Raw genomic sequence first — 20,721 nt, 5'->3', positions numbered from 1 at the left:
TAAACTGAAAGGATGGTACCATACAAACACAAACAAAAAAAAAATATGCAAGTTAGTGTTGCAAAAAACAACCAGCAAAGGAGACAACTTGACTTGTACTATTAAAGGATGAGAATATAAGCAAAAAGGAAGGCACTACAAGAGGCCAGGAGTGTAGCTCAGTGAGGCAGGAGGTATGCAGCCCATGTGCAAGGCTTGGGCTCAATCCTCAGCAACAAAAAAACAAAACAACCAAAAAAAGGAAACCCACCACAAATGAAAACTCTCCCATGGGTGTGTGTGTTTACAAGAGTACAGGCCAAGCGTGAATAGGTCTGATTTAAAGGGAGGGAAACAAAAGGCCAAAGAGACTGATCTGATTACACAACAGGTTTGTTTTTAAAACATTAAGGCTGAATATTTCAAAGGCAGCACAGGATGAGAACAATGAAACCCAGCTAAAGAGCTTAAGACTGGATATGATTAGGAATCACAGCCCTAACTCCACTGGGCCATGAACAGTACTTGAAATATATTCCGACATAAAGCCTACTACAGCTCTGTAGCCTGAATCCTAGGACTACTTCCCCAGTCCACACATGCAGAACATGAGTCTTCAGAAACATCTGCAATTTCAAACTAAGCTGGTAAGTAAGTGGTAGAAGTGGAGTTGGAACACAGCAAATAAACCACTTACACATCCAAGAGGTAGAAATCTTCTGCAACAATCACATGATACCAGTTGTGCTTTAAAGTCTCCAGGGAACGGGCAAAGCAAAGGCCACACAGGCAGCAAAGAAAGCGGCAACTGCAGTCAGGGAGGCCAGAGGTGAGCACCATGGGGGCGGGGGACATTAAAATACAGTCCTGTAAGAGAGAATGCTGGGGGGAAGAAGAGTTGTTGGGATTCAAACATGAGTCTCCAGTTCATAACCTTAGCCATGAAAAGCTCACGGGAGCCCGGTCAACTGGAAAGTGAATGTGTTTTTCCATCTTGGATCTTTCGAACGAGGTGGTAAGATGACTGAGTTAGTCACAGTAGGCAACAGGTATCGGGAGCAACGAGACCAAAGCATGCTTACAAGAGCAGGGCTAGACTAATAATAGCTCATGGATCCATTTTATACGGTGTGTGTTTCATAAACCCAAAGAGGACATTGTTTTAGTATGGAAAACTAACAACGGTTACCAAAAAAGAAAAGACAAAAACCTTTAATAACATAACACCCCACAACACAGTTCCCAAAGTGAACCTGGCAACAGCACTTGTGCACACCCTTGTCAACCCAAACCCCGCGGCCACCTGCTCAAGTCCATCGCAAAGGTTTCGCTACCCTGTGCAATTTTGTTGTTGTTTTGCTTTTGCTTTTGTTTTTTCATAGTGCAGGCTGGCCTTCAACTTACTATGGAGCACAGGCTGCCCTCAAACTTAGAGCAATACTCCTGCCTCAGCCTCCCAAGTGCTGGGATTCCTGGCGTGAGCAGCATAGCACAAAATATTGAGGCTCTCTGCTAAAATGCACATGGAAATTGCAACCAAATATAAGGCTTTCGACTTATGGGCAGCATCCATTTTTACATTTCTAGCCAATTTAAGGCATAGGAACAAATAGCAATTTTAGTAAAGGTTAAAGAAACACTGAGGATTATGTTAGCAAGTAGGCACATAAAGAAGACCTCTATTGACAACACAAAAAGCTAGAACTGAAAAATGTCATCTGGTCTTTATCAACACAGCCAGTTAGCATCAGAATAGACAAAATGGAAGCGAAAGTAAGGACAGTGACTCATCTTCGTTACTGAACACTTCACACGGTGCTGTTTCTAACGCTAAGAAAAAGCAGGCGATGATAATCACAGGATACACAGTAAGCTTCAATTAGAGAGGAGAAAGAGGGGTTTTTTGAGCTACCGCACAGCAGTGTGGAAGGCAGTGAACTACTGAGCACCATGCACTTCAGTTTTGCAGGAGACCGATCTCAAGCGTCCTCATTCTAGACGATGTCACGTGCTGGAGGTGACAGTGTGCTGACTTGATTTGGTCACTGCACGTTGTATTCAAAACTCATTACTTGGTACCCCATAAATATATACTGCTATAATGTGTTGGTATGTAAAGGAAAAAAACAAAATAAACGTGTGTATTAAAAAGATGCAAAGATATGCACAAATTTATATTAACAGTTGCTCCTGGGCAGAAAGAAAACAGAACCGGAAAGAGGAAAAAAAAGAATTTTTTCATTAAATAAAAAAACGTGAAAAACACCAAAATGTTAATCACTATTAATATTGGGTAAAGGTTATATGGTGTTTATGCTGCCATTCAGTATTTCTGAAATTTTACAAAAAAAAAAAAAATTTAAAGGACCCAAATCCTTCACACAGGAAAAATATCCCGTGACACATCTCCGGCACATTCTGCCTGAACAACTCAGGATGAACGCGGGAAGCTCATTTCTCCACCAAACAGCCGATTTCTGCTTCAGACTCCTAACATGTTTCTTTTTTTTTCTTTTCTTTTCTTTTTTGGTACCAGGGATCGAAGTCGGGACTTGGTGCTTGTGTGGCAGGTGCCAGAATCACTGAGCTAAATCCCCGGCCCCTTAACATGTTTCTTGAAACAGAATGGCACAATTAGCAGGTCGGAGTTCAGGTTCGATCTCCCAAAGTTCATCTACAGGATGAGCCCGAGTTTTAGGCAAGTTCTCCAATGGCAGCAACTTAAGGAAAAGAATCTGCCTCAGTATCCCCTTAAGAGGTGGCCAGGAAGAGACCCAAGGATGAAGAGGCTCCTACAGCCCTCTGAGTAAACCTGTCTTTCCTCCCACGCACCAGTCACTGCCCCCTCTCTCCCTTCCCAAGCCCTTCTTCAAAACTCAGCTCCTTGTACCGATCCCCACAGGACAGAAGCTCTTTTGCTTTTAAGAGATAAACCTCTGAGTTACCCTTTCTGCCCTCCAGAAATGCACAGCATGTTCTTTAAGGAATCCATCCAGTGCCCCCAGCACAGGCCTGTAATCCCGAACTCTGGGAGGCTGAGCCATGAAGACTGCAAACTGGAGCTCAGCCTGGGCAACTGAGCAACTCAGCATGATCCTCTAAATAATGACAGAGAGAGAGGGAGGGAGAGAGAGAGAGAGAATGGGCTGCCTGGGGACAGCTTGGTGTGAAGGCCCTGGGTTCATTCTCCAGTCAAAGAAAAAATGGAGGGAGGGAAAAAGGGAAAGTAGAGAAGGAGGGGAAAAAGAGAGAAAAAAGGAAGGAGGGAGGGAGGCCACGAGTGCCAGGTGCGGTGGTGCCTGCCGTAAGCCCAGCACTCAGCACGACCCAGGCAGGAGCATCCCCAGTCGGAGGCCAGCCTGGGCTACACAGTGAGAGCCTGTCTCAAACCCCTCCCCCACCAGAAAGAGAAAAAAAATCCAGGCGGTTGCCCCACAAGCATTTATACCACACTGGCACCAGCGTTATAAGAAAAAGGGGAAAATCCTGACCCTCATAGGCACTTCTAGCAATTTTCACTCTTCTCAATTGCTTAGCCTTAAGACAGGCCCATCATCAGAGCCCAGAAAACCCAGAGTGAGCTGTGGCTAGAGGAACCCTGGGCACTCCCACCTCAGCCAGGGCCAAGACAAGGAGAGGCTCCAGTGTGGGGTGAGGCCCTTGTCGGGCATCAGCTTAGCTGGTCTGCGCCTCTCTAAGGCCCGAGCCAGACAGGTGAGCTGCCCGCCGGCAACCCCAGGACCACAGGTGACAGAGAACAAGGGGACACACGCTCACACACCTGCTTTCCACTTCTTCCCATCAGCCACAAACTCAGTGCAGCCCCTGCCAAGACCCCTCTATCTAAGAGGACGAAAATAAATCAAAAAGAAACATTATCGTACATATTTGTTTTAGGAGCAATCAAACATAAAGCAGTAATATAATGATGCTGTAGTCTGAATTTCAAGGAACACAATTCCTTTTACTAGAGCTGGACACAGAGGAGACTGGTGCGATTTCTGTACTCTGTACTCTGGATTAATAATAGCAACACAGTCATGAAATCCCCAGGCTCTGGACTCCGAAGGGCAGGCCTGGGCCAGCCAGGAGCAGGGTGTGATCAACCAGGCCCTTGTCACCTCACCCCTGGGAAAGCACAGCCCGGACGGGAGCCACACGCAACAAGGGGACAGGCCCCAGGACAGCTAAATGGACGCCTCCCCCACCAAGCAATCCAGGCTGCCAGCTTGGGCAAGGGAAGGAAAATCATATCTTGAAACATATTCCTATGCTTGCCTAGTGTGGAAGCGTAGGTAAAACACAGTGGAAAATAGCCAGCTAGGTGAGGTGGTGCACCCTGAAATCCCAGCACTCTGGGAGGCTGAGGCAGGAAGACTGCAAGTTTGAGTCCTGCCCGGGTTACATACGAGTTAAAGGACGGCCCGGACTATGTAACCCAAAAACACCAAACGAAAGAAAAAGAAAGAGGTGCACCCAGTGCAGATGACTGGGGACAGTGGGACCCCAACCCTTCCTCTTGCTCTTTTCCATGAGGTAAGCAGGTCATGTGCCACATTCTCCCACCCTGATGTGACGCCTCCCCAGAGGCCTAAAAGCAGCAGGCCATGGGGTCATGGAGTGGACCCTCCACAACCGTGAGTCAGAATGAACCTTCTCTTCTCGTCAGCTGTTCTCAGATAATCATGACAGTCAGAGAAAGCTGGCTAACACATTAGCCTAAGTCCATACAACCGGCAGTGAGCAGAGCTGAATTAGAGACCCTAAACAGTTAGTTTTACTGTCCACACACTTTACCATTAGGGTCTATGGCCTTAAGGTTTTCAGGTGGGTGGCCAGGACAGCAGACACTAATTAAACAAGGAAGAAGGGTGTGGGGAGAGACCTTCCTACAGGCAGAGGCATTGTTAGACATAGACCCTTCTCACAGTGAGGCTGCTGGCCTGAAGGAAGCTAAGTTTCGTACAAAAACCCCAAGAACTTGCTGTTGATGAACAAGACAAAGTGCATAGATAGTGCCTGTGAGTTCGAGTGGAACTGTGTCATCTGTCATCTCTGTCCTTGCTGGAAACCGAGGTCCAGAGAAAGGCAGGCCACCGTGCGTTGTTTCTGCACCCTCAGGTTACACAGGATCAAGTCTCGTCTACAGCAGATGGCCTCTGCTACCTGTTTGTGTCCCTCCTAAAAATGCTACCACTGGTTTTGACAGAAGAGAAGTTCTGATCAAACATGCTGACTCTGAGACATTCAAGCCTCGAGGAACATCCACTGAGCAGCTAACTACAAATTGCTACAGTGACTCGAGGCTCAGAGGGACTGGCTGAACTGGAGCTCACCGAAACCACAGGCACTTTAGAAATCACTCATTAGGAAATGAAGACTGAAAGCAAGACAGGGTCAAGGAATAATTTGGAGGGGTGAATAAGTGGGTCAGGGATTGAAGACAACCCCACGATGTAAGGGCAGGAACACAGAGAAAAACCAGTGGCAGAAAACACAAACAAACTGAGAACTAAGCTCCCAATGTCCAGTCATGAAATCTATGCCAGGAAACCACCCGAATCTCTACTAAAGACATCCCCAGCTCACTGCTCCTTCCTCAATTCAGCCTGACCTCCTTCCAAGCTGGGCCCAGGACACCAGACAGTACACTGCCTGTGCTCCACATCTGGGCATGACTACTACACAGGCCTGTGATCTTGGGTCAAAAACTCCTGAATATTGTGTAGCTCGGGGGAGGCATTAAAAAATCACCACACAGTGGAAAGCAATTGCAATCTATTAAAACAAACATAAAACTTCTGAGCAATTCATGCTTGTGGTGAGTTGCATTCTGAAGTGCCCTCAGCCTTCTCCTGGGCCAGCTTCTGTCGTTAAGTTATGCACTCTGGTGGAAAAATTTTAGAGCACCAGCCAAAGCAGGTGAAACCATGCCTGTGCAGATGGAGGTATGGAGCCCCAGAACAAAAGGTTAAAGGTGTGTGAAGGAGAGGAAAATCCCAATGGCATTCAAATCACGCGGTTCCCACTCTGGTCTCTCATGTGCTGGAGAATGAGTAACCTGAGAGAGAATCCTGGCTTTACAGCTCAAGGGCAAATTATTCCATCTCTTCATGATTCAAGCCAGAGCAACAGAAGTCAACTCAAAACCACTGGTTATCACTGGCAAAGTCCCAGGCGCTAAGCTGAAAAGAGCTGAACAGATCCCGGAGGTGAGTTTAATAGTACACACGCACATCAAAGCCTGAAGGAAGGGCTTTGCTGAGGTGACCATTCTGCAATTCACAGAAAAATACCATGGGACCAGCCAGGGTCACCAGCACCCCTCCTACTGCTGCCCGCAGTCAGCAGTTAACAGGTTCCCCCAAGGGGTCACAGCGCAAGGAGACCATAAGGCCCTTCCCCAGCCTCACGCAGTAAGGACTGTGCATTCTGCAACCGCTCGTCATGAGAAGGAACTCGGGAGGGAGGAGCAGCTGAAACAGGTCTGACCTGCAACCACAGCACCCGCGTCAAGGCCCAGGAGGCCCAGGACTGAAGGGAGCTGCCTCCCCGCCCCTTTTCTTCCCCTAATTCCAACAGAAGCTCCAATCCACCCGGCTGCTTCCTCCAAGTAATCACCTTCACCTGTCGGTCGCTTCCCCTCTTTCCAGAGAAAGCTTGGGTTTATTATCTATCATCCATTTCTCTTTTTTACATTAATTTTATGGGTACACTTTAGGTATACAATAGAATCCATTTCTCAACATGATAAATTATATGTATAGTAGGGGAAATGCTGTAACAAATACAACTTCTGCTTATCAGTCTGCCCTTGGAATAGGAACAAATTTTTTTTTTTTTTGGTACCGGGGATCGAACTCAGGTCCTTGCGCCTGCACAGCAGGCAGCAAAACCACTGAGCTAAATCCCCGGCCCAGGAACAAATTTTTATAATAATAATAAAGGCCAACGTTTCTACCAGTTCTCTTTGTGATTATCTTTATCTGAAAAGAGGAGGAAAGTCAATCGCGCGCAAACACACTTACGGGTAAGTTCACTGCAAGAAGACAACAAAATGAACAGCTTCATACCGGTCAGGAACTGCTGGGCTCAGAAACATTTTCTTTCCCAGTGATACTGTAATAAACTTCCTTTCACTTGGAAAAATTCAACACAACAGAGCCAAAGAGTAACAGGGCCCTGTTTCTGATAAGACAGCTCTGGAGCCAGTGGAGAAATGTGTCCAGCTCAGCAGCCTCTGAGGAAACTGATCACCAGGAGGAGCCGGACTGCAACTGCATCAGGAAAGACGCTCTTCTCCCGGTGGTCCTGACTCCCTGCAGGGCCTGCAGAGCCTTCCTTCCGGAACACCATCGCAACAAAACCCTCAGGGGGGCGTGCGTTCGGTGGGAGAGCACATGCTTAGCGTGCACGAGGTCCCATGTCCAGCTCCACAAGAAAAGAAAGTCAGGTTCATGCTGCAAGGTTACCTGTCATTTCTCTCCCTTGACGGTCTCAGGAATGCAGAAGAGCACCAGGGTGTGTGCACCTGCTGGCCTCAGCGTGAATCCAGGCGGTGACCCCAACCAGCTGGGCGGCCGTCACCACTGTGAACTTGCAGTGAATAGACCAGTTTCACACAGCCATGCCCCAGTACAGTGGACGCAGAAGCAGAGAGAGAAGTTGACCCATCCACTAAGCCGGACATTAAAAACAGCTGTAAAAATGTCCAGCAGAGCCACTCTTCTCACTAAATTCTTTTCATGAAGTTATTTTTCACCAAGTCTTATCTGTTCATGTACTATGGAGTTACTGTTCAATACACATACTGAAATTTCCTGTTTAAATCCCTTCTGTGATAAATACTGATAGACAAAACTCATATAAACAAGGGGGGCATGCAGATGCGCTCCTGCAACCCCTGCATTCTGGGAAGCTGAGGCAGGAGTAACTGAATTCGAGCATGGGCAACTTAGTGACTTGGAGAGACCTTGTCTCGATAGAAAATGACACAAAAGTGTTAGGGATGTAGCTCAGTGTGAAGTGGGTTCAATCCCCAGGACCATACGCACACAAAAAATTCATACACAAAAGGCCTTTGAGGTCTTCAATTTTTAAAACTACGGCTGGGCATGATACCACACTCCTGTAACACAGCTCCTGAGGAGGCTGAGGCAGGAAGGTTAAGTTTGAGACAAGCCTGGACAACTTAACGAGACCCTGTGTCTCAGGGCTCAGTGCTCCCAGCGTTCAACCCCTAGTACTACAAAAAAAAAAAGAAAAAGTTGAGTGGTACTGAAATCCAAAGTCTGAAAGCTTGTCACAATGTGCTCCCAACATGAGCTTTCTCCTCAATTTCCCCTTTGAACGGAACTCTAAAGTTGAGAGTCAGGCAGGAGCTGAGCGACAGACAGGGCACTCACTACCCGCCATGGGTCACCCCCCCAGCCATGAGAGGGCTTCCTGGGAGCACTGCGCATCCAACTGTGAGGTGGGGCGGGGATATGGGCAGCACCTCTCCCTTCTCAGCTCCGAGACCTCCTGGCTCACCGAGTGTGCCCACACCGGTGCATTAAGGAAGCCAGAGGCCATAGGCAAGGACCTCCAGAACAGAACCGGCGTCACACAGGAAAGAGTACCGAGAATGGACAAATGGGATCATATCAAAACTTCCGCACAGAAAAAGAAACAACGAACACAATGAGAAGACAACCTAAGAATGGGAAGAAAAGACTAATATCTACAATATATTATAGAAGACTAGTATCTAGAATATATAAAGAACTCAAAAAGAATTAAACCTAAAAATAAAATGCAATCAAAAACTGGGCAAGTAAAATGAACAGACACTGAATTTCATCACAGAAGAAATACAAATGCTCAATAAATACATGAAGAAATGTTCAACATCACTGGCCATTAGAGAAATGAAAATTAAAACAACACTGAGATTCTGTCTTGTCCCAGAAAGGATGCCCATCATCAAGAAATCAGATAATAACAAATGCTGACAAGGCTGTGGGGAAAAAGGAACTCTTCTACATTTTTGGTGGGAATATAAACTAGTACAACCATTGCAGATATCAGTTTGGAGATTCCTCAAAAAACTAAAAATAGAAATTCCATTTGACCCAGCTATTCCCCTTCTAGATGTCTTCCCAAAAGAGTTAAATACATCATATTACAGTGATACATGCATATCCATGTTTATACCAGCACAATTCATAATAGCTAAATCTCGGAAGCAGTCTATGTGTTCATCAAGAGATGAATGGAAAAAGAAAATGTATTTACACACCGTGGAGTACTATTCTGCCACAAAAAAGGGTAAACTTGAGTCATCTGTAGGAAAGTGGATGCACCTTGAGACTACAAGTTTAAATGAAATAAATCAGACACATGAGCTTAAAGATCACATGGTTTCTCTTACATGAGAAACCCAAACTTTAAATAAAGAGCAAAACAGAAGATAATAGGAAGTAGGGAGTTAGATCTTTCTGCAAAGAGGATCTGCAAAGAGATGGAGGGAGGGGGAGATAGTGGAGGGAAAGATCAGTAAGGGAACTGGGATGTGTTATGTGCATGTACCAACCCCACACAGGAACGTAAACATTATATACCGCCAACATACATTAATAAAAATTAAAAATAAATAAAATGCCTTTGCAACTTCAGGGGAAAAAAGAGCCACAGACTAAGCTGTTTCCCACACCCGTTTCCTTCTGGTCAACTCAAGAAAAAGCCAACAGTAAACCAAAGCAAAAGAAGCCGCTCTCCTTCTGTACCAACCAGCGGCACTCTTCAGGAGCAGATGTGTGCAGAAGTTCCTGAAAACCCACAATCGGGAGCGGCAGGGCAAGGCCAGCCCTCACTTTCCTGCGTTTAAGTCACTCAGCGCCGAGCAACTGCGCTGGGTCCGAGGGACACAGGGCCAGGGCTGCTGCTTAGTGCAAAGCGCGGGACAGAAGGGTCCTCCTGCGGCCCTGATGCTGGGTGTACAAGGCCAGGGACGTGTGGCACACTCAGCCGGGCCATCACAGGTGCCTGGATGCCTCCCAGCAGGGCACAGGCCTGGCTGCTGGGCCACCACGCACAGACAGGTGCAGTTTACCCACTCCCACGGAGCAGGGACAAAAGCGGTCCCGTATGAACGCGCTATATTTTGTAACTGTCCCACTCACAATTAGTGCTCTTCTTCTTCACTTTCTACTGGGGAATATTCAAGCAGACACTAAATGAAGAGACTCGGACCACGACATGAGCCCGTGGGTACCCACCACTCACCTTCAGCCCACCGCCTGTCTGGTGCATCTACAGCCCCCATGTTCCCAGCCCCCATTACTACGCCGCTGTTTCATTTTTATCTCTCATTATTTAAAAAGCTGTTGTTACATAATTTTAGAAAGTGAAGCAGTAACTCACTATAATCTTAATGCCTATTATTATTATATGAACTGTTTTTATTTGAACATGGACATTAATATATAGTAGGTAGACAATTCGAGAATTTCATGTGAACATAATGAATTCTTTATTACAGTAGAATTATCCTGATAACAAGGTTTTGTAATCTTCTGCTCACTTTATATTAACAATTCTCAAAAAGAATAATAAATACTGCCACGCATTTGGGTTGTTTCTATTTTTAGGTGTTAAAATACTGTAATGAACAACCATATATATGAATGTTGTGTGCATCTAATAACACACTAGTGAATGTCAGACGTGCATTAATTAATGGAAAGAAATGGGCTCCCAGGGTGCACAATGCAGCAACTGATTTAAGATCTAAAGCCAGGGAGACAGGGAACCTAGCTCCTCTGGATAGGATGACTCGGCAAAAAACACTAAGTAGGGACTCATGGAACCTACAGCCAGGTGAAGTGGCACACACCTATAATCCCAGCACTCCGGAGGCTGAGACAGGAGGCTCACAAGTCTGAGGCCAGCCTGGGTTACAGAGTGGATTCAAGCCCAGACTGGACTATATAGCTCTCTCCAAAAATCAAAACAACAACAGCAACAAAACACCTAGAGACAGCTCGATTTCAATTGGGAACTCTTGTTAGAAGGTAAACATTAGCAAAATATGTGGTATTTGGGGAAATATTAAACATGTATTAATATATCAACTTTGTGGGGAATTTAAACTGTAAAAGTGCTGAAAATTAAGTTTCCATTTACAGAGAACATATTAGGTGCTAAGTTTAAAAAATGAAGAAAGCAGGTATGGAAGTATCTGGCCATCTAAGAGAAGAGATAAACAATTACCAAAAAAAATGTTGTAAGGGCTGGGGATTTAGCTCAGTGGTTTCACTGCATGCTGTGAAAGCGCAAGGACCCAAGTTCGATCCCTGGTACCAAAAAAAAAAAAAAAAAAAATGTTGTAAGTCCTTTCCTAGAAAAAAGAACACAGGAACAACTCACCTTTCTAGATACCAATACAGAAACAAGTTGCAGTAATAAAAATAAAACCAGAAACCATTGTGGAGTTAGAACAGGAACAGACAAACTGATCAGAACAGTGCAGGGAGCCTAAAAATAAACAGGGATGAGCAGATGGGGTGGGAGGTGTGTGTTCCTGGATAAATGATAATGTGGGCCACGACCCATCGGGTCATCAAGTAAATGAGACTAGGGGAAATTAGCTTGCCATAAAAAAAATCCATAAAAAAACATACCTTTAACTAGAAATGGGACAAATATTTCCTAAACAAGACTTGGTGAAAAAAATGGGTGGATCATGACATAAAATTCTGTTCAAAAGAGAATTTCAAAGAAAAATCCTGACAGATCAGAAAAGCTAAGATTTTTTTATAAGTGCTAGAGACTGAACCCCAAAGAAAAGATATACTGTACCTGCAACATTTAAAACCCAACAAGAACCAGCCAGGGTCTCACACATCTTTAATTGTAGCTACTCAGGAGGCTGAAGCAGGAGGACCCCAAGTTAGAGACTAGCCTAGACAACTGAGCAAGAGTCTCAAGATAAAATAAAGAAGAGCTGGCAATGTATCTCAGACCTCCTTGAGTTCAATGCAAAAAATAAAAAATAAAAATAAATGTTTTTAAAAACTGTCTTAGGGCAGAAAAGAAAAAGATAGGAAACCCTAGAAAAAAGAGACAAAAATATATAAATGCCCAAATCACAAAAGGGGAAACCCATACAACTAATAAGCACATGACAAGACACTCACCTAGGATAGTTACCAGACGTCTGCAAATAAGAACAATAACACATCACTTTGTGCCTGGACTGTTCCACCTGCGATGTCAGAGTGAAAGAAGTTATAAAGCCAGAAAATATCAAGTGCCAGCGAGAACTGGGAAACAACAGCTGGCAAGAGAGGGAAGGAGTGCAGCAGCACTTCGTGACCCTGTGTCCGCATGCCCAGGAGGAGGTCCCAGGGGACTGGGGGTAGGATGGACAGGATACCACAGTGAAAGACCACTTGGACCAGTAAGGACAGCATGCCCAAACAGACCCTCAACTCCATCTGAGGGCCCCTCGGTCCAGGGAGGAGGGAGGCGGGGCTTTCAGGCAGCCAACCAGGAGCTTCCAGGTCCCACACAGGAGGTGCCCATTTGGGGCTCAGGAGCAATGATCAGGTCTTTGCTGCCGTGCAGTTTACCTTGCGGAGAAGGAAACAATGAAAAGCAAACACGATTGTGATTATGGTAACGCTACAAAGGAGTAAGACAAGAGGCCGTGCCAGAGGAAAATGGAGAAAAGGGCTCTAGTTGTCGGAGGATTCGGGGGCCTCTCAGATCTGCAGAAAGAAAATGCATTTAGCAGTCTGGGGAGAGAGATCCCAAGAGATGCATCAAAGGTCGTGGGATACAAAGTCCCCATGGTACCACAGGTGAAGCTGTCCCCAGGATGACTGTCAGGTACTTCCTGTCTCCTCACTCTCAACAGCAGCCTTACAAACTCCTGTTTATATAAAGTGCAGACCAGCCTGGCATGGTGGTGCGTGAATCCCAGCACTTAGAAGGCTGAGGCAGGAGGATCACCAATTCAAGTGCGGATGGGCCCCACAATGAAACCAGGTCTCAAAAAATCAAAAAGTGTGGACCATAAGGATTTGTTTTCTTTAAAAAAAAAGTACTAGGGATTGAACTAAGGGCCTCTGCACTAAGCTACATCCTCAGCCATTCTGTCTCGCTAAATTACTGAATTGCCCAGGCTAGGCAATTTGTGATCCTCCTGCCTTGGCCTCCCAGCCTCCCAGAGCCTGGGATTACCAATAGAAGCCACCATGTCCAGCTAAGTCCAACATACTTTAACTGAAGAATTCAACCTTGGGAGTCAGGGAATAAACACCAATATAAATATTCTACATCTCTAAAACTGTTTAGGGAAAATTACTAGAATCCACAAACTTTCCCTTATATCGTTAAATAGTTGAATACATATACGTGCGTGTTGTTTTCCCAGCACAGGACTAGACAAATGAGAATACAAAATGTTCCCTCTTTAAGGATCCTCCTTCAATTTTATAAGATTCAGAATCCTACTTATTTCATACACTGAGTGTTTTTTTTATTGAAAGTCTACTTATTATGAGCTTTTACACACATAAGTTCATTTAATACTACCAAAAACATAACAATGTATTATTATCATTTCAGAGATGAAAAACAGAGGGTAAAAAATACCTCAGGTCAAAGAACTAGGAAGTAGCCAGGCAGAAATTCAAACTGAGCGCTTTGGAACTTCGAAGCTTGCGTTAATCATTACACCTGTCCCCCCAGAACCCCATGACGGTTTTCAAAGTGTGGCCCCTGGGCCATCCCAGCGCCTCTGCTTGGGAGCTTAGGAGAAATGCCAGGACCCCAGAGCTACTGCATGCCACACTCCAGACAGAGGGCAGCAACCCGAGACTGTGCGAGCCTCCGGGGGAGAGGAGAGCTGCCAGTCTTCACTTCTCACACTCAGCTTGATGGTCAGTGGGAAATGATCCCCATTTTGAAATGTCCAGAATTTAGAGTTTATATTATTTTAATGACTACAGATAAATCAAAGACGTGTTAATTCATTTCCTGACTGGCTCACAGCACAACATCTTTCCACCCAAGCCTGACAAAACGCTTAATATGTACCCTGATTACGCTGTGTAAAAATAGCACAGCTGACCCTCCACATGCATGAGTTCCACATCCAGAGAGTCGACAAACCGTGGGCTGAAAATATTTGGGAAATGAAAACTGCGTCTGCACTGAACATGTACCGACTTTGTCTTGTCTTTATTTCCTAAACAACACAATGGACATAGCATTTGCTTGTGTTGGGTAGCTTAAGTATTTAAAGTACACAGGAGGATGTGCAAATACTATGTCAATATGCAAAAGCCACAACATTTTATAAACGGAATTGAGGTCCATCCTTGGATTTGGGATCCTTGAGGGGTCCTGGAACGAAAGCCCTGGCTAATACCCAAGGATGCCTGATGGGCTGCACTCGGAACTGAGCTAAATTCAAAATATACCAAAGGCCCAGAAGTCCACACTGACGCTTCAGAAGCTAAATCAGAAGCCATATTTGGAAGGGGAAAAAAATTCTGAATATGGGCAGTAGGAGCTTGATAAATCTTGGGCTATGCCTCCATCAATGTTTTTATCCTGGGCTCCACTCCAAATTTTTACATCATTTCAACAAACTTGCAACTGCCAAAAATAGAAGTTATAACCTTCATAAATACTGGGTTCTTGAGATCAAATTGCTTTAAGAACACATAGAGAGCAACTGTTTTTGGGCCCCAGGAAAGCTAATTGACACCTAATTATATGTCAGACCCTCTTAGAGTCCCACTACTGGGAAAGACACAAATATGACCCCCCTGCCCCACTCCTGTGCTCTACAACGCCCTACCTGATCCTTCCCTCTTCAAAGCTGTGTCATAGGCAAGCAAACTGTGCCTTCAACTCGTCTTCAATTTAAGCCGTACATGTGCATGTGTATTCAACTTGTTTATCACCAATTGGCCCTTTAAAAAGAGTATATGCAAGCACTACCATAGCCTGATGCACTGGAAGACTGAAGGGTACTCAGCCCAAGCCTGGACGGCAAGAGACTATTAACCTGACTAGAAGTCCTCACTGATCTAATTAAAGCTGTTCAAAGGTGAGGCGAGCTTCGGCACTCAGACACAGGATGTCTTTTCATCTGCCTGGCCACTTAACCAGCACCTTTTGATCCCCACACACACCCAAGGGCTGGCAGCCCTGCCAAGAGCCATCTTACTGGAAGGAATGGACCCAATTTATTTCCCTCCTGCCAAATCACCACTGAATCTCCCTGAGAACCAGACATGCTTCCAAGAAACAAAATTATCACTGCTCTTCTCCCCACCCAGAGTTCGGGGCAGCTGAAATAATCCTACACACCAACCACCTGAAAAGACCTTCTCATTTAAATTCCTATCTCGCATTTTTTAAATCCAGCATTTTCTTCAAACTATCTTACAAAATGTAATCATCGAAGGTTCTCTAACAACACTGCCATTTCTGTACCTAATAGAGGGGTTTTTTTTTTTTTGGTACCGGGGATCAAACTCGGGACCTTGAGCTTGCAAGGCAGACGGTGGCGGCACCACTGAGATAAACCCCCCGGCCCCTAAGAGGTATTTTTTTAATCAGTCCAACAGCTGTTTTCAGATTCCCTCTGTAACAATCAGTAAAAGCAATCCGTCAGTGACAAGCCCCACCAATAAATAACACCTACCATCAGAAGAGCAGGAGAGAGACCAATCTCTTTCTCAAGCACAGCAGTCTGGTAACAGTGCTCTTCTAAAAGAACAGATATATTAAACGAGCAGTCAAGAGAAAAGCTTTCACCTGCCTGGGGGGAATTTTTTTTTTTTTTACCTAAGCATCTATTCATATTTGGTATCAAATGATACTGCTACACATGCCAGTTTATCGCTTCTTCTAAAGAGCCAGTAACCTAAGAAAGCAAAGCACAAGACTAGGCTCAAACAGCTCAGTATGAGGTCACATAAGATTTAAACAAAACACAAGCCAACAAAAAAGAAAAGTTCAAGTATACATAAAAAAGCACCAATAAATTTACATTCAGGTCTGGATTCCAAAACCAGGGAGAAGCAAAAAGCTTTATAGTAGAGGTTATTTATGAAGTTACTAGCCATTGTCTTCACTTTTAAGTTAGCCTGTCCTTTCAAATAATCTCATTTAATAAAACTCCCTGAAATCATTCATTGCTAAGACAGGAACAGTTGCAATGCAGCTGTATCTGTCCCAGTTAAATGTTTATAATGACAATTTTAAAAATCTATTTGAAATCTCCAATAACAGCACCCAATGCACCATCTAGTGGAACTCATGGACATCATAATTAATTTTTTAAAAATAGCAATGCAGGAAACCAGGAAGGGCTGAAGAGATGGCTTAGCTAAGAACACAGGCAAATGCAAAGAGCCAGACTCTTTCCAATTTTTCACACTGCAGGAGGGCTGGGCTCCTCGGAAGGAAGGACTCACTTTCCTTACAAATTAACAGATGATAAACATTTTGTTATGGAAATGAGGTGCCGGTGTTTAGCTCAGAGGTTCCACCGACGGCCTCGCAAGCGCAAGGTCCAGAGTTAGATCCCTGGCACCAAAAAAAAAGAAAGGGAAACTTTTGCTTGAGTCCTAGATTTAAATTGACTGGAGAGTCAGTTAAGGCAAGGCACTAAAGCATCAATAAATGCAGATGCCTTGTATGTTACATGAGAACCTGCTCCATGCTACAGCTGTCTTATCCACAAAGAACTACGTACTTCAAGACAAGAATAATTCAGTAATTCATAAGACATTCCCAGGTCACCCAAAAATAATTTTTTAAAAACCTAATAATTCTCGGGCCGAGAATTTCGCTCAGTGGTTCCAGTGCCTGCCTCGCAAGTGCAAGGTCCAGAGTTCAATCCCAGGTACCAAAACAAACAAACAAACAAACAAACCTAATAATTCTCTAGAGTTCTCTAAGCTTTGACATCATTCCAGGTTACTCCCACATACCGATACTTCTTCGTTTCAGTTACTCTAAGAAATCAGTTATATTTTCTATCAACTGACAGTAAAGATTTCCCTAAAGTCCCAAGTCACCATCAAATGCATCACATTTTTGCATTTGCCTTATGCACATTATTTCATTTCAATTCACAAAACAGCAGTGTACTGAAATCACTGCTAAGCTAGAGATGCAAACATTAGCAAGGTTCTTTAGTATGGAGACCACCACCACCAACAACAAAATTTTTAGAGATTCTCACATACCTCCACCAAGTTTTGTTTTTGTTTTGCCTGTGTGGAAAATTACCTTTGTGAAAATGAAACTATCTTAGCAAATCAGGAGGAAAAAGAATAAGAAAACTAAGAAATACTATTTCTTTAAAAATAAACGTCTCCATTCTTACTCCTGTACATGTGATCGACTCAATACGCACAATAAGCTTGCTCAACGGCAGGGACCTTATCTAGATCTCAGGTTTAAATCTAGGCATAAAGTAAAGCAGAAGGCAAGTCGCTGTGGGAGGATTCCTCTTGTGTCTAGAGCTTTCGGTTCATGCACCCCTGGAGTGGGCATGCACATCCACCTCAGGAGGGGAGGACGGCATAGTGAATTTGACCGTGAGCTCCGAGCCTCTCAGCTGGAGAATGGAAACCCTTCTTCCATTCCTAAAGGGAATGCTGTTTGGTAGAACCCGGGGGTCCCTGGACGGGGAGGAGGCTTTCTGAGAGCTATCACTGGGCCAGTCCTGCTAAGCCTCGGTGACCTTCACCATTCCACGCGCGAACAAACGGCACACCGAGCAGGTGGAAGCACAGGTCCCGGCAATTCTGGGGGCTTTGGGAGTGGGAATCCAGGCAGGTAACGGGTCGCCAGGACCTGCCGGAAGCACAGTGCCCGCGACGGCAGGTGCGCTCCCTAAGCCTGGAGCGCAGAGCCTGCCCGGAGAGGGGCTTCCTTCCCCCTCCTCCTCCTTCTGGTCCTCGTCGCCGCCTTAATCTGACCGCTGGGGTGAAGAGCAGGAAAAGCAGCCCACCCGCGCAGCCCCACTCCCACCTCCCACCGCGGAGGTGACAGCCCGGGCCTGGCGCCCGGCCCGAGCCCTCACGGCCCAGACAAAGGTGGTCACGGCGGGGTCTGCGTGTCCCGCCGCAAGCCACGCGCTCCCGGCTCAGAACCAGAAAATCGGCGAGAAGAGCGAGGGCCCGAGCTCAGCGCCCTCCCAGCGGCGCGGCTCCTTCCCCGAGCCCGCCTCAGCCCGCCTCGCCCGCCCGCCCGGCCGCTCGCCCGCTCCCTCAGCGCCAGGCGCCCGCGGGAGGCTCCGATGACCCGCGCCCCCTCACCTGCAGCGGCGACCGCGACCGCTGCCGAGCACAATCGGAGCGGGCGAGTTCGGCTCCGCCGCGGGCGGGCGCAGGACGATCGAGCCCCGGGAGCCTGGCCCGTGGCAGTCCAGCAGGAAGGACTCTGCCCCGCCCCCAAGGGGCGGGGACAGATGTGGGGCGGGGCCTGCTCGCCCACCGCCTGCTGATTGGCTGGGGAAGGAGGGAACCGTGCCAAATTTGAAGACAACCTCTCCAATACAACCCTTTCATTGGCCGGTAGGGGAAACCAAAGACGAGTTCTGATTGGTGGCAGCCCCAGCAATCATCTCGAGCTCCGCCCCTACGTGCCTGGCTCCCTTGGCCTTGGCTCCTCAGTGCCAGGTGGCTGCGCAGCTGAGGTGCAGGGCAAACCTCGTTCTGAGTAGAGAGGGCGCGACACCAGCCTCCTCTGCGGATGCGACTTCTCTTATCTCCCGTAGCTCTTTAGTTTTCGCACGAACTGGGCGAAAACACCTGATTTCTAACATGTGGATACAGAGAGGTTACCGCTCCTTGAGGTTCAGAAGGGCGTCGTCGTATGGGAAGAGAAGGCGCGAAACCTTGGCGAGGTGTGGGTGGCTCCCTTTCTGTGCTCCGTGTCCAGTAGGCATTGCTTCCATAATTAGAAAAAGCATTTTTAAAAACAGAAAAATAAGTTAGGTGCAAAGAAAGGTGAAGACAAACTTTGAAGATGTGACGGATTCTTGCACAGTATTAGAAAGTACAGTAAATACATCCAACATCTGTGGGCCATCGAGAAACGTGCCTCGGTACCAGTCTGCCTCAGCACCCTTAAAGAACATCACAAATGAGGTTGTGGCGCCCACATGCCATACACTGCTGACGGAATTGCTATAGGACAATTCCCTGGGAAAGAACTTGGCGTCTGCAATACAACATAAAGCTAGGGGAGAGAGGGAGAGAGGGAGTTCAAGTGATATAAATTGGAAGCTCAGCTAACAGAGGACATTACTTGTAACATTACTTCATGATGTGACACAGACTTTATCATTAAAGATGGGGGAGGAGGGAGTTGAGATAAGGACCAATGACCCATGGTTAAAGTAACCTGCGTTCTCACACCACATACTGCAGGCCTGGTGTCATGATGGGACCACTCGTAATTCTCTCCAGCCTGCTTCAGCTCCGTTCTGCTGTTCCATTTGTTCTTGCCATTCCTATGATGTCTAAAACAGGAGATGTGAAATGAAGCACTTCCTCCAACTGTATGAGGTAAATAATAGTGAAAAACTGGAGATTGACAGAAATCCATCTGAAGTCAAATGAAAGCTGAGGAAAGGAAACAAATGTTAAAATAAATACAAAAAAAAAAAAAGAAGCAAGGACAAAAAATCTGATTCAAAGAAATGAAAAAATTCTTTTTTCTCCATTTCCTAAGAAAAAAGTAAAGCTCTCTGAAGGACACTGAAGCCTCATGACCTAACAGAGAAAGAGTTTTACAGAACCTCTGTAATAAATGGAATCATAATAATCTGAAAAATATATGTCCTGGAGTATTACTCTTAAGTACAGAGAGCTAATTTTTTTAATTATCTAAGAAATAAAAACAAGAATTTAGTTTTGTCTAATATGAATAAATAAAACACAATCCAAAAGTTTTTGGACAATAATGCCTGAAGTGCCTCTATTCTTTGGATTAAATAATCATTATATAATGATTAGATAAATCATTTATAAGATGATTCTTTCATTCACTTACTCATCAAACATAATCAGTATTAACTATCTAATACTAAGCACTCCGAGTATATCCTTGAACAAGACAGAGTTGAAGAGTTCTTATCGGAAGACAATAGATAACGAACCAGGAAACATAACCTTGAAGACTGAGATACGAGCAAAGAAGAAAAGGAAACTGACCAAGAAGATGAGGGAGCCTCTGCTTTAAAGAGAAATGCTCTAAGGTTTGAGTTGCCACCAAAGTGAGGAGAGATGAGCTTTCCAACACTTCAAGGCAGAGGAAATGAAGGCAATGGCCCTGAAGTAAGAAGAAAAGCCATGTGCTGGGGACAGGGACAAGACCAGAGCAGGCAGACTGGCCTATACAGGAAATGGAACCAAACAGGGCAGACATGGACCTTGCAGACAACGGTAGGGAGTTTGTCCTTTATACAAAGATCCCTGAAAGGAATAACAGAAAGTTGCTAATGTTGGGGTATTGACCTTTGTTTTGCTTTGCTCTGCTTTCACCTTTTTAGAGTTACCAGAGAAACAGGCATTCATTCATTAAGCAAGTCCACCAGGCATAGATGTATGAAGCAGTCACTACTTGCCGGGAAAAGATTAGGCCTGGGGATATAACAATGAACAGGACCCATGGTTGACAGTGTTCATCTTATTTGACCAGATTGGGGCACAGTGGAAG

At 45.5% G+C, this 20,721-nt stretch overlaps 1 protein-coding gene across 3 annotated transcripts in view; it reads right to left on the bottom strand.

Annotated features, from left to right (window-relative positions):
* Mpp7 (MAGUK p55 scaffold protein 7) overlaps positions 1–18,467 on the bottom strand; it is a 206,088-nt gene extending 187,621 nt beyond the window's left edge. Inside the window, exons 1-2 of one of the 3 annotated variants that reach the window (XM_087206967.1) lie at positions 18,315–18,422; positions 15,686–15,750 (exon numbers count right to left, since the gene is read on the bottom strand). Coding sequence is in view for 1 of the 3 variants with exons in the window: in XM_087206964.1 (XP_087063090.1) it covers positions 12,159–12,202 (44 nt within the window). In the remaining 2 variants the exon portion in view is untranslated. Of the gene's footprint in view, positions 1–12,158; positions 13,523–15,685; positions 15,751–18,314 lie in introns of those variants that run through there. The other 2 variants (XM_087206965.1, XM_087206964.1) reach the window with 2 other exon arrangements.
* Between the last annotated feature and the right edge of the window lie 2,254 nt (positions 18,468–20,721).

This window comes from Heterocephalus glaber, unplaced genomic scaffold, assembly GCF_053883595.1.
Source record: "Heterocephalus glaber isolate CG9 unplaced genomic scaffold, H.glaber_assembly_v1.0 deba00000738, whole genome shotgun sequence".
Classification (NCBI taxonomy): Eukaryota; Metazoa; Chordata; class Mammalia; order Rodentia; family Bathyergidae; genus Heterocephalus; species Heterocephalus glaber.
The sequence above is the reverse complement of the archived record's forward strand: the minus strand, read 5'-3'. Positions and strand labels throughout refer to the sequence as shown.